The sequence below is a fragment of the Loxodonta africana genome, chromosome 3 (assembly GCF_030014295.1).
Source record: "Loxodonta africana isolate mLoxAfr1 chromosome 3, mLoxAfr1.hap2, whole genome shotgun sequence".
Lineage (NCBI taxonomy): Eukaryota > Metazoa > Chordata > Mammalia > Proboscidea > Elephantidae > Loxodonta > Loxodonta africana.
The window spans coordinates 28,010,815-28,024,428 of NC_087344.1; the positions used below are offsets into that span (position 1 = coordinate 28,010,815).

The 13,614-nt window shown below is 50.6% G+C and overlaps 1 protein-coding gene across 1 annotated transcript; it reads right to left on the reverse strand.

Annotated features, from left to right (window-relative positions):
* Positions 1 to 496: 496 nt before the first annotated feature.
* On the reverse strand, positions 497 to 10,794 carry ASF1B (anti-silencing function 1B histone chaperone). The gene is made up of 4 exons (XM_003413054.4): positions 10,233 to 10,794; positions 5,056 to 5,171; positions 3,186 to 3,362; positions 497 to 2,845 (listed from the first exon to the last, which is right to left on the reverse strand). The coding sequence occupies exons 1-4, from the start codon at positions 10,339 to 10,341 to the stop codon at positions 2,639 to 2,641; spliced, it is 609 nt and encodes a 202-aa protein (XP_003413102.1). The 5' UTR covers positions 10,342 to 10,794; the 3' UTR covers positions 497 to 2,638.
* Between the last annotated feature and the right edge of the window lie 2,820 nt (positions 10,795 to 13,614).

Genomic DNA, 13,614 nt, shown 5'->3' on the forward strand with positions numbered 1-13,614 from the left:
TCCGCGCCGCCATAGGCTCTCGACCCCCTGACGCGCTCCGAGGATGCTCCGCCAGTCGCGCGGTCGCGAGGCCCTAGCTGGGCGGGCAGACGAGCCTAATTGGCTGAGGCGCGCGACAGGGCCCGGGGCCCGCCCAGGGCGGGCGCCGATTGGCGGAGACGAGCGGTCCGGCAGGCCTCCTGCAGAACCTCCAGTGTCAATCCCGGGGTGAGAGGGCGGGGCGGAGGCTCAGTCCGCTGTCCAGGCCCGAGCGGCAGGCGGGGCGGCCAAGCTTGGCCGGAGGCCGCACCGCGCTCGGAAGCCCACGAGGCGGCCCGGCGGCACCGGACGGCCCCGTGCGCGCCGCAGTCCCCCGCCCCTGCCCAGTGCGGCAGCGGGCGCCGGCCAGCCAAGTTTGGCGCCGCGGGCCGCCGGCGCAGCCGCTGTCCACCTACCCGGGGGGAGGGGCGCGGCCGGCGCCGAGGGTCAGAGGTCGCCGGGCCGCCGGCCACCGTCATTCATAAGGGCTGGTGTTGGGCAGCAGCGGCCAGGCCGCCCGGGGTCGCCTCCAGCCACAGCCCAAGCATCAGAAGGATGCTGGGCTCCGGGAGCAAGGGGCGGCTGAGAGGGGCACGCAGTGTCCACCCTTTGCTGGGCGCCCACCCTGGGCTCGTACCAGCAGAGAGTTGGCACTGGTTCACCTTATTACTTCGCACAACATTCCTATCATGTAGGCACTATTATCCCCATTGTACAGACAAGGAATCGGGGGCACAGCCAGGCCTCCTGGATTCAGATTCCCTGCTGGTAATCACCACTCTGCATTCCTTTTGTCTGGAGAATGCAAAGGGAACCTACCCTCCCGGAGGATAGAAGGGGCAAGATGTCCTTCTTTAGGGTGCCCTTTTAATATATCACAGCCTGAGGATGACAGTACAGCTGGGTTTACCAATGCTACCCGACTGACATTTGGGGCTGGATGCTTGGTGTTGGGGGGGGGGGGCTGTCTGGCTTCTACCCACGAGGTACCAGAAGCACATACTTCCTCCCTCCTGCCCCCACTGCTTACAGCCAAAGTCTCCAGAAATTGAGTTGAGAACCACTGAAGTGGAGGAAGGCCCCCACATGAGGTGCCAAGAGAGGCTGGGGGCTGGACCAGCCAGCTCCCCTACTTTGGAGGGACTAGTCCAGTCTCAAGTCCACAAGCTGACTCATTGCTCTGCTTATGGACTTGGGCTAACTGCACACAGTTGTCTGCACGTCTCCTCTCTGGCTGACCACCAGCCCCAGGGAGGGAGAGTTTGGGCTTCTCTGAAATACGGGAAAAAGGCTGGCCAGCCAAATACTAGTGCAGGCTGTGGAGTTACATAGTAAGGTTAAGTTGGATTTAATCAAAGTGTGGCTTTGTGTATATACTTGGATCACAATGTAAAAGTTAATTTCTTCTTGTGGGCCAGGGTCAAAGTCTGAAATCACTGTTCATCTCTATCTCCAGATTTGACACTCTCCCCAAAACTTAGTCTGGAATACAACTATACAACCAGCTAGAACTGGAGTAAGAAGTCAAGCAAGGGGGCAAGGGACACCCAACTCACTGAGTGGAGGAAGAGGCCAACCCCACCATTAGGAGGATAGGATGGATGGAGCTGTCCCTGCTCGCCTGAGACAGAAGCAGAAACAGCCTCAATGAAGTGCTTTTTATTTTTAGCGCAACCAAACATTTTTAATATAAAAACCCTTTAATATACAAACTGCAATCACAACAGCATCCATGTAGCAGCGAGGGGATAGGGCAGAGGTGGAGAGCATTCCGGGGAGGGAAGATTTTCAGGATCCTGACAGCTTCCCTTGCCCACACTCACCTGTGGCCCATGAGTGTGTGCGGTCTTGGCAGAGGACAGGTCAAGGCTGGCAGAGGTAGAGGGGCTTGATGCCAACGCCAAAACAGAGCACAGCAGACCCTTCCAACATGCTACCTCCCCACCACTGAAGTCTCTAGAGAATGCCAGGTCCAGTTAAGAGGTAACAGGAAGGTGGCTGTGACTGAGAAGAGAGGCACCTGCTGGTCACACCTTTAGGAGCTGCGTTTTCTAGAGGCTGCTGGGTTGGGAAGAACCAAAAATCTGGGGAGGACAGACATTGTATCTGAGTCCACATCCTAACCAGGATTCCTTGCCTGTGACTCCAGAAAGCTGGGGGCTCTGTTCAGATGTTTGGGAAGGGGAAGGAATGGCAGAGCCTTTGATCCAAAAGGGCTGGAGCCTTGCCAGGCACTGACCAAGAAAGCCTCAGGCAGGCCCGGAAGGTCTGTGGGAAGCAGCTTTGGGTCAGTGCTACTCAAGGGAGCACAATGGCCTCCAGGTGAATTTATAGTGTGTGTGGAACAGTGAAAGGGGATAGTCAGAAAGAATGAAGAACTAAGTACCTCCTTCTTACAGGCCTGTGGAGTAGATGTGAGATGATCCTTCTGGGCCAGGGCTGGGAAAGACCCAGGGCCTGTTCTTTCCATGGGGCCCAGTCTGATTCGATGTAGGTGACAGCCCCAAAGTTCTCCAGATGTCCCACATGACTCTCCAGGAGGCCCAGGTGCCTCCTCCAGGTGTGCCAGGAAACTGGTCTGGGTCCTGGCTGAGCCCAGCCAGCGCCTGAGCTCCCAAAGTTAGATGCAGTCCATGGAATTCTCAGGGAGCAGGCCAGGGATGCAGCCAGGAAGGCCCAGGCCCTTGACAGGAGTGCAGCTGAGGGGGAGGCCGCTGCTCAGTGAAAGGTCCTGGTTGTCGATGGCCTCCAACCTGTCTGTGTTGTTGTCCCAGTTGATGTGAAAGCGGGTCACCCGGGGGTTGGAAGCCAAGATGTTCCGCTGGAGCTGGGGCAGGAAAAGGAGCATCAAGTCTTGTCACGTGCCCCCTGTTACTCCCCCAGAGCCAGGGCAACCCCAGCTGCCACCCCAAGCCCAGGAAGAACAGGCCCTGCTTAGTTCACCAACCATATACGGAACTTCAGGGGAAGGCCCTGTGCTACCGCTTAGCACTACCTACTCTCAGCTCCGAGGCATGTCTCTGGAAACAAAGACCCTTTCTTTCCTAGCCTGGCTCTGCAAGAATCGAGCATGACTGAAAACCCGGGCTCCCAATTCTAATGACTCAACTCCCCCAGTGTGAAGGGGCCACCTGGTTGAAGCAGGGAAGTGCAGAGACAGCCCCTACCTGAGAAAAGTCTGGCTTCAGTGGTGGGTTCTCCCGCAGCTCAGGGTTGGGGTACTCGTTGTTGACGTAGTAGCCCACGCGGATGAACTCCTGCCCATGGTAGGTGCAGGTGATGAGGACCACGGTCACACCCACGGCATCGGTCTCAGGAATGAGGGATGGATTGGGGGCATCGGCCTAGGGGAAACACATCCTGGGCCTTAGCATGCAATAGTTGATGGATGTTAACAATGATTCCCGAGCAACAGGGATTTACCGAGCAAAAAGTATGGTCTCTGTCCTCAGAAGTTTACAATCTAATGAAGCAAACAGAGAATCAATCACACAAACGACTGTAAAATTTTGAATGTGACAGGTACCGGGAGGTGTTTACCAGATGTTTCCAGCAGAGGTCCTGAGGCATCAGGAAGCTACTTGGTGTGGGCAGTGAGCAAGGCAAAGGTGGTACAGGTTGGCAGTGGGGACTAGACCACACAGGGCTTGCTGGGCCAGTTAAGAGTTTGGGGAAGCAAGGTCTTTAGCAGGTGAGTGCCATGTCAGACTTACAGTCTGACTAGATGATTCTGGCTATATGTGCAGACGTGATGGGAGGGAAACAGGCTGGGAGGCTACAGCAGCCAACCTGGGGACCAGGCAGTAGAGACAAAAGTGAACAGTCTTGGAGATGTAACGTTATGGACCAAAACAAACAAACAAAAAAACTCCACCGCTGTCGAGCTGATTCCAACTCATAGCGACCCCATAGGACAGATCAGAACTGCCCCACAGGGTTTCCAAGGAGCGGCTGGTGGATTTGAACTGCCGACCTTTTGGTCAGCAGCCAATCTCAACCACTGCGCCACCAGGACTCCATCATTATGGGCAGACCCAGCAATATAATTTGTGGGGTCCAGTACAAAATGAAACAAAGGGCTCCTTGCTAAAAAATTAAGAAGCGCCAGATAATCTCCAAAACAACTACACTGAGATAAGCTTTAAACCTTAAATCAGAAATATCTCCTGAAGTCATCCTAATACCAAACAGTTTAGCTTAACTGGTAAACAATGTCTGACTACAGCATTGTGCTCTTTTAAGATCTATCTATACGGGATCAAACTGACAACAGTAACTCAAAAGATTAGATAGGAAACTTCCGGGTGGTAAGTTTATGTTACTAGGGAGGAACAACTCAGAAAAGGAGGGTGAGAATGGTTATACAACTCACAGAACATAATCGATGTCCCTGAATTGTACATGTAGAAACTGCTGAATTGATGTTATGTTCTGCTGTGTATATTCTCAACAATAACAACAAAAAAAATAAGTATTAAAAAAAAAAAAGATTTAGATAGTAACGGTAGAATATTAAACTGAGCCTTGGGCCCTGTGTGACTGCATGGGTCATATACCCAGGAAGCTGGCCCAGGTCACAGCGATGGGGCTTGCTAGTGCATTGGACACAGGGTGGGTGAGAAGGTTAGAAGATGGGATGTAAACGGTAACCATGGAGACAAAGGTACGTGAATGGATTTGAGCTGCTCTCAAACTTGAATGAGGAAAAGAATCACCTGGGGAGCCTGTAACCTGCATTTCTGACAAACCAGGTGATGCTTGGTTAGAGAGTGATCCAGGAGTTAAATCAGTGACTCCAGGTAACAGATTTGACACAGAGGTGGGCGTAAGGAAGGTGTGTGAAGTACCTGAGATCTCTAAAAGGAGTTACCAAGTAGGCAGTTTACAGATCAGGAAAACTTTCTTCCAAAGTCTTAAGAGATAAAGCCAAGATTTGAACCTGAACATTTGGCCACTGAACCACGCCATATGCTTTAGGGCAAAAGAGGGCACTCCTAGGAGCCACGGACTGCCAAACTAAGGTCTCGTCTTCCTTACCTGAAAGACAAACATGTGTCTCCCTGCTGGGACAGGGCCGACCAGCACCGAGTCTAGGATCTGATCAAACTCCTCACTCTCAGCTGATCCAACGTAAATGATCTTCCACTCCAAGTCTGCAAGGACATGTGGGGTGTTAAGGATCCGAAATAGCTTGACAGCAGAAGGCAGGGGAAGGGTCGTCTCTTGTTAATTTTGGACAGGTCCTCAATATATTTAGATTCTTATCCCCCAAAACACCTGCCATTCTCTGAGCATCAAGTGGCAGGCCCCATGATCCTCAACATGGGCAGACAGCCCTACTTCCTGTGGTGCAATCTTGACCGTAGGCCTAGCTTTGCCAGGTGACCTTGACTTTGCACCTGGGGGAAACACAGGCCTCTGGGAGCCTGAGGACAAACCATATGGCAGAGGCTGAATTAAGACCCACGTCACTGAGGCGTGCTGAGGAGGGACGAGCAGGAGCTGGGCCACTCCAGGGCCCTGCCCACTGTGTGCTGGGACAGGAAGCAGCATCCTCTTTCACACACAGGGACTGGAGCCACTGAACTGAGGAGATCCCTTGACAACTGGGGCAAGGCAGCAGATTCCAATCCAGCAGGAGAGCCAGCAGCAGGAGGGGAGGACGAGGCCGCTGGGATAGCTGCCCAACCCCAAGGCTCCAGACCCGGCACTGAGTCAGGCTTTCTCTGGGGCTTTCAGGTAAGGGTGCTGTCATCAAACAACATGGCACCTCTGGGTGACCCTCTGAACCCCAACTCTCTTACGTCCTCTGCAGTAGGAGGGCACCATCCCCAAGTATGCTCCGGTGACAGTTAAGGAGAACTTGCCCATCAATCACAGTGGTTTTGGTGACTACTTCCTCTCGCAGCAGTCCAAGTGTACCAGGGGCAAGGTCATGCTAGTACAGGGACGCCTGGCATAAGCCTTGAAACTTATTTTAGGTTCTCTAAAATTGCACAACTGACAGCTCTAGCAGCTGGAGTTTCACAAGCTGTGATTTTTACAGGAAGCAAACTCTCGCGGAAGCTGCCCTGTTCCTTGGTCAAGCTGCCTGCAAGAATGTCCAGCCGTGAGTGATGCTGGGCCACCGAGTAGAGGTTTGTCACCTGAGCCCAAGCCCTTCCTCGAGCCACTGCTTCCTGACCCTATGCAGTTTTATTCAGGCCCTCTACTCATGAATTCTAGTAGGCCTCTGGGATGTGGGGACCCTTTGGCTCAGTAGGGTTCAGCCAAACTCCAGTATCTTCTTATTTGCAGAGAGGAAGTTAAGTTTACTGACTTATTTTTGTTAAAAGTAATGACACAACTACAGATAAATTTTTGGGAGAACAGAAAGACCAGCTAGCCCTAATCTCACTTTCCTACCGTAACCATATACATACATCCTTGTGGCTTTTTCTACTGTAACCAGTGGAGTCGTATGCATGCATTTAACTAAAGTGCTTTTGGGAGACAAAAAAGAGATTGAAATACAGTGTGGGCTATAGTGTGTGCCATGGGTACTCAGTGTTGTCCAGCTGAGGTCAAAGCCTGTTGGTGAAACCTAAGCAAAGACCATGGGGATGCTGACTGAAAAAGAACATGCACTGTGCAGGCAAGTGGGCCACAACGGCTCCTTCAACCTGATCCAGAAAGAAACTGAAGAATTAATCAAGGGCCATAGAGAAATACTGACTCAAGAGTAAGGGGAGCCAATGAAATGGTCTACGGGAGGCAGATGACTGGAATACGGGCCTACGAGTTGGATCTCCTTAAACTTACTGAAGTGTTTTAAGCAGAGACACCCTTAAGTGATTTCATTTATGAATATAACCTTTCTTTGGAGTTAGATATAGGATAATACTGTATACAGGACACACTCATACCTACTGAAAACAGGGCACAACTGCCCAATTGTACCTTGTATACTTGACCTTACCGGCAACTTGAAGGATAATGTGAGTGTATTAAGTTTTATCTTTAAGTCCTGGCTTTACTAGAACTCCCACACAAGATGCCCCTTGACTATGTAAGAAAACAAAACCAAAACCAATTATAGGATTAAAGACACATGCAAATTATTGTAGTTGAACTACCTGCGGAGTCCGTTTCCTGTTTTTTTTTTTTTTAACTTAACATACCTAGTATGCCCTTTTTCTGTTATCACTTTGCCTTTGTTCATAATTATACACATGAACCTCGGCCTCACCACAGCGTGTGAGCTGTGGGTCAGAACATCTGGCTTCTATGACTTATTCAACCAGTGTCAGTTGCATTTCTCAACTAAACAGGGGAAAAGCACACCTAACATATTAAACGTGGACCCATGCCTTGGAAACATCTATTTCCAGATGCTGCGGAGAAAGGGGCTTGGCACCCTTGGGAAATGGGGGTTGGCTAACTGACCGGGGGTTGGGTGCCTTGTCAGATTCCAGTTGGCAGCACAGAGAGGTAAAAAGACTGAGGTTTCTCCAGGACCAGAGAGACTTTTAAGGCAGCCCCACTCCATCTGTTTGGAAGGCAGGAAACGGATTCTGCTTTGTGGGAAGAAGGCCAGGAAGAGGCAGAAAGCAAGCTGGCATGTCAGAGTCACCAACAGCCATAGGAGGTAGAACCATAGAGTCTGGATTTCCAGGCCAGGGTTTGATTCCCAACTTGAGTTTCTCTGAGCAAAAGCTCTACTATCTGGCATAATTAAGAATAGCGCCCCTTTTACTCTCTTTTGAATGTCCTGATTTGGCAATAAATTGTATGGTCCTTCCTATTTATAAGCAGCCCTGGTGGCGCAGTAGCTAAGAGCTCAGCTGCTAACCAAAAGGTCTATGGTTGGAAACCACCAGCTTGCTCCACGGGAGAAAGAAGGGGCAGTCTACTTCGGTTAAAGATTTACAGCCTTGAAAACTCTGTGGGACAGTCTTACTCTGTCCTATAGGGTAGCTTTGAGTTGGAATCAACTCCACAGCAATGGGTTTTTTTGGTTTCCTATTTAAACTCCACCTCTAAAGTAGGAAATGCTTTCTTTCTTTCGCCTACCAGGATAAGAGCAAAGACAATGAAACCAGACTCAGACCTCAGCAACAAGTTCTCATCCCAACATTTCTATAAACTGGCTGTGTGACCTTGGAGAAGTCACTCCACTTCCCTCTATTAAAAAGGAAAACACTGCAGGCTAACTTTAACCTTTCCTGTCCCAATACTATAAACAAATTACTAAAGTCACCGGGCACGGACTTCCAGGAATAATAGTACTAAATAATGGCCATGCAACCATTTTTAATTCAAGAAGTACAAACAGGCTGATTGCAACCTGATCTCCTGCCATCTGGGAACTGTGAATCCCTTAACCTATTAGCTCCTTACATCTCTTCCTGGCTTTAAAATTAAATCTTATTCCACAGTGTCATTCTACACTTTATTTATTTATTTACACCCAGACTTGTTCTAGCAAGGATTTAACTTGGCTTACTCTATACTTAGTCACAAATGGACTCCTTAATTTAAAAAAAGAGTGTGAGACACAGGGGGAGAGTGACCACTGGCTCACCTGTAGGCCACACATCCTTCAAACTGTATCAGCCGCAAGCAATCCAAGCAGCAGGCTCTGTGAGCAAACCACACATCTGCCACTGAGAGGCGCTAGTTAGCGCGCCAGCCTCACCTCAGTTGCTGCCCCTTCTCCTTTAATGGCCAAGTGGAGAGGTGGTCTAGCTGAGTACTTCCTCCTGAAAGCAGGACTTGCCTGTCAGCTGTGCCAAAGCTCCCTGGGCGACCTTAGCCATTTAGTTTTAGATTTTTATAGACCTCTTCTTGAAAGGTCTTTTACTCTTTGTGGTGCCTGCTTTCTCATCTGAGATGAGAGCCATGTCTACCTCCTTTATGTCACACAGACTTGTAAGTACATTCATGAAAGCACCTTGGAAAAGATGCACAAAAGGTTGTGACCTCCTAGCTGATTATTTGAAGCCAGATGCTGTCTCAGCTCAGCCTGTCCCACCCACCCCTCAGACTAGGTCAAACCATCAAACGCATTGGAAGAATTGCTGCAGTAAGTCAGCTGGAACCTGGTGGGCAAACCCTGGGAACTGGCTCACACTTGCCTGGCTACACCACCCCTCAGATTGGCAGGTGTTTATCCAAGCTGATTAGCAGAGAGGAGGGAGAAACAGGAACTTGGGAGGACCAAGTTACCCTCCAAGTCTAGAGGGAGAAGCCAGGCCATCCCTCCCTAGATGGAGCTCAAGTGTAGGGGATCAGACTGAGGAGGAGAAAAGCCAAGTTCTAGAGTGTATGCTTTGGGGTGGAGAGCAAGCAGAAGTTGGGAGGCAAGGTGGGAAAGATGTTTAAATATAAGCAAGTTGGGGAGGGGATTGTTAGGGGAGATGGAGTAAGATCATGTGACAGGAAAGTCTTAACAGGGAAAAAGGAAGGTGACTTTAGGGGGAGGTCTCCACAGGGAAAAAGAAGGGGAGTTTGGAGGAGAGGTCTCCACAGAAAAAATGACAGGTGGCTGAGGTCTCTACAGGATAAAAATGAGTTGGGAGTGTCTGGCCACAGGGGAGTGGGGATGAGTGGCAGCCTCATCCCATTGGGTGGCTGGAAGGGGGGGTCTGGCCTTCCAGAAACGGAGGGTCACTTGGAATGCGTCTTGCCATAGGGAAGAATGGAGGCTGAGAAGGTCCCTACTTAAACGGGTAGCTGGGAGGAGCTCTACCAAAAAAAAAAAAAAAAAAGGGATGATGTTTCCACAGGAAAGTGGGAGAGTGGGGTTGGCCATGGAAGGAGGGGTCTCCAGGGGGTGGTCAGGGTTGGCTGTGTGTGGGGAGTCTCAGGGGCAGGTCAGGATTGGCACTGGGGGGGTCACGGGGGAGGTTAGGGTTGGCACTGGGGGGCCTCAGGGGGAGATTAGCTTTGACACTAGGGGGTTTCCATGGGGAGGTAGAGGTTGACGGGATGGGAGGGTGTTTTCACAGGGAGGTCCGAGTTGGCCACCGGAAGTCAGGGTTGGTTGTGTCAGGAGGATCTCGGGGAGATTAGGGTTGGCATTGGGGTGGTCTCCATGGGGAGGTCGAGGTTGATGGGGGCTGAGAGGTGTCTCCACGAGGAGGTCGGGGTTGACCGTGGGAATGTCTCGAGGGTAAGTCGGGGTTGGCCGTGGGGGGAGGGGGGGAGGTGTCTCCACACAGGCCCAGCCTCACCGTCCGCCAAGGCCTCATTGCACTCGAAGCTGATCTCGAACCGGAAGGGGCTGTGGAAAGGGGTCGGGTTCTCCAGCACCGCCACGTTCAGCACCGATACTTTGGCCATCGCCTCGCCGGGCCGGGGCTGGTACCAGGGCTGAGGCCGGGCCGGGGCCAACCTAGGGCCTGCGTCCGGTGGGTTAGGAGACAGGGTTCCAAGAGCCGCTCCCGACTCCTCTCTACGCGGACTGAAATGCGCACCTCGTCCGCGCGCCGCCTTCAAATAGCCACCCCACCCCCCGGCCAATCACCGCCAACGCTCCCCGGCGGCGCGAGCCCGTCTTCAGCCAATCCTGGAGCGCCGGCGGGCGCGCGCCGAGACTCCCGGACCAATCAGGGGTGCTCCCTCCCCGGTGAGCGCGAGAGGGACGGGAACGTCTCCATGCTTCTTTGGGCCCCCATCCCCACCTGGGAGCCAATCCCCAGTGTCTCCGACTCGGATGCAGAGGGCGAGAGTGGGCGGAGACAGAGCGGGGCCTCCTCCTGGCCAATCCCAAGGGTTCCCGCACCAGGGTGGCGCGCGCTTCGCCCCGCCCTTCCGGGGCACGCATCCCACGGGGCAGCGCCGCCAACGGCCGAACGGGGGCGCGCGGCGCACGCTGAAGAGGGCGGGAAGGGCGGTGCTTGCGTCAGCGGTGATTGGCGGGCGGGAGTGGGTGGGAATAAAGCAGGTTTAGTGATAGGCGATTGGCTGAGTTGACCGCGGGGGCTGGAGGAGAGCTAGCACAACTGGGATTCGCGGAATGGATGGGGGAGTCGGGCGCCTGCGCGACTGCGTCGAGTCTGAAGAGAAAAGAGCGTTTGCGGCCTCGGCGTCTGTCAGCAGGTGAGCGTTACCGGGAGCGTCACTCAGGAGTTCCTGGCTACTCAGGTCCGGCGGCCAGGGAGTCCGTTATGAACGTTGTGAACGTTGGGCTCAGCCCTGGGGAGACGGAGTGGCAGTAACGCGCTACGCTTGGCCTGGCTTCAGGACTGGGGCCTGGTTCGAATCCCACTGTCGGCATCTCGAGGGCCGCTGGGAGGTTTCAAGTAGATAATACCCCTCAAGCGCGAAGCGTCTGATAGACGTGGGTTCGAGTCCGAGCTCTGCCACTCCCATTTCCTCGTCCATTGAACGGGCTGTGAAAATTCACTGACATGACTCGTGACTCCACAATACTTGCAGAAACTTCACCTCCATCCGTGGTCTGGACCACCGACGCCTCCTGCCTGGAGCACCCAAGAACTTCTGCAACCACTCTGTCTCGGCGACCAGTATTGTCCAGTGGAAAAGTAACGCAAGCCACATACCTAATTTTACATTTTCTAGTATCCACATTAAAAAAATAGAAAAAAAGTGAAATTAATTTTAATAACGTGTCAAGTCTAATCCCATATAGCCAAAATATTACTGCCACATATGATTATAAAAATACGAAGGAGATAACTTACGTACTTTTACTCAGTACTAAGGCTTTGACAGCCTGTGTGTGTTTCACAGGTACAGCACATCTGTAACTGGGACCCTAAATTTTCATCGGAAATAGTTATTCTGCCTTTAGGTTTCATACAGTTTACAGTTGGAGAAGTAGATTCGTGTGTCGAAGTTGTTCCAAACATGCGTAAAAGTTTTCCATTAGCTGAATTGTATTTCGGAGTTTTAATTTTAATTTTTAAATTAAATAAAATTGAAAGTTCAGTTTGCAGTTGAATTTGCCACCTGTGGAAAAAGACTCCTGTACTATTGGATAGTGCAAACCTAAAACAGTTGGATCAGGTCACGCCCCTGCTTGAAACGGGAGTGGTTTTCTACGGTTCTGGACTGAGAACATTGTTATCAAGACCCTACATGCTTTGTTTCCTATTACCTACTCATCTCCAGCTTCAGTCCAGCCAAACAGACCCCTTTTTTGTTGCTTAAAAAACTGATAGCTCAGAGCCCCTGCCTGGAACCTCTTTTCCCAACCCTTGGCCCAGCTAGTGCCTTTTCACTCAGGCTTCTTGCTTCAAATGTGCTTTCCTCAGAGAAGCCTTTCCAGTGGTCCCCTGGACAGTGTTCAAACTTAACTCCTTTGGTATTCTGGGCCATCTAGGATGGGATGTAAGCCTCTGCTACTCTATAAACCTTAACAGCACTGATCTAAGCCTCCAGCATCTCTTACCTGGCCACCTCTGGGTTCTCCTCAGAATCTTAAGGCTTCATGGTGTGAGGCATATATATATTTTTTTTTTTGGTATATACATTAAGAAAAAAAATTTTTTTCCATTAAAAAAAATGGGAAGTTATTTTTTTCTTTTGATATTACTTGCTTGCAAGAAAATTGACATTTATAATTGGCTTGATCTGGCAAATGCTGGGCATACTTGGGAATTTCTGTGACTTGAGAAGAATCTAATTTCCAAATGATTTCCAAGTGTGATTGATTTTTTGCAAATACTAAATTATCAATGCATGAAGTTGCTATGATGTTAAGTTTTCTAAATAAACATTTAGTTAAACATTTATTGATTTCAACTTTGCAGTTTTGTTTTTTCTCTGTGGAAGTTTCTCCCCCTTTATCCCCACCCCATTGTTTTCATAGCTCCTGAAAAGCTCATCGGCCACAAGCATTTTCTGTCTGTGGTGCTAGTAGAGAAAATGGTCCTGTCTGTGACGAGTTCTCCATACAGCCGTCCGAGTGATCTTCAAATATAAATCAGATCATGTCATTCCCCTGCTTAAACTCTTCAAAGGCTTATCATACCTAGGATGAATCCTAAAGTCTTCACTATGGCTTAGGAAGGTTGCCGAAGTTCCTTAGGAGGCCCTGCATGGTGGCCTCAGCTGACCTCTGGGACCTAATCTACCACTTCCCTTTTTGCCACCATTCTCAAGCCATGCTGGCTTTATTGCTGTTCTTTTAATTCACCAAGCTTATTCCTGCCTCAGGGCTTTGCACTTGCTGTTTCCTCTGCCTGGAATGTGCTGCCCCCAGATAATTGCGTGACCGTCTCATTCCCATCATTTATGTTTCAGCTCAAATGTCTTTCTTCGAGGAACCTTTCCAGACCACCCTATTGACAGTAGCACTTCCTTAATCATATCAACCTGTTTTATTATCTTAGTAGCACTTATCAGAACCTACAACTGTGTTGGTTTTAAAATTGTGCTTATTTGTCATCTCAGTGGGTTTAAAGCTATTTGAGGGAGTTTTGAGGGCAAGGATCTCACCTGGCTTTCTCAAGGTTATATTTCCAGAACTTAGCACAGGGCCTGGCATGTGGTAAGTCTTCAGTAGATCTTTTAAAAAGAATAATACCACTTAAAGGGCTTAGCATAGTACCTGGAATGTGAAAAGCAATCAGCATGAGCTGTTAGTAG

Excerpts from the sequence above, each read along its gene's own strand:
- ASF1B (XM_003413054.4), bottom strand. The coding sequence starts at position 10,341 with ATGGCCAAAGTATCGGTGCTGAACGTGGCGGTGCTGGAGAACCCGACC. Across the intron at positions 5,172-10,232 it reads CAATGAGGCCTTGGCGGACG|ACTTGGAGTGGAAGATCATT; the intron begins GTGAGGCTGGGC and ends ATGTCCTTGCAG. Across the intron at positions 3,363-5,055 it reads GACACATGTTTGTCTTTCAG|GCCGATGCCCCCAATCCATC; the intron begins GTAAGGAAGACG and ends TGTTTCCCCTAG.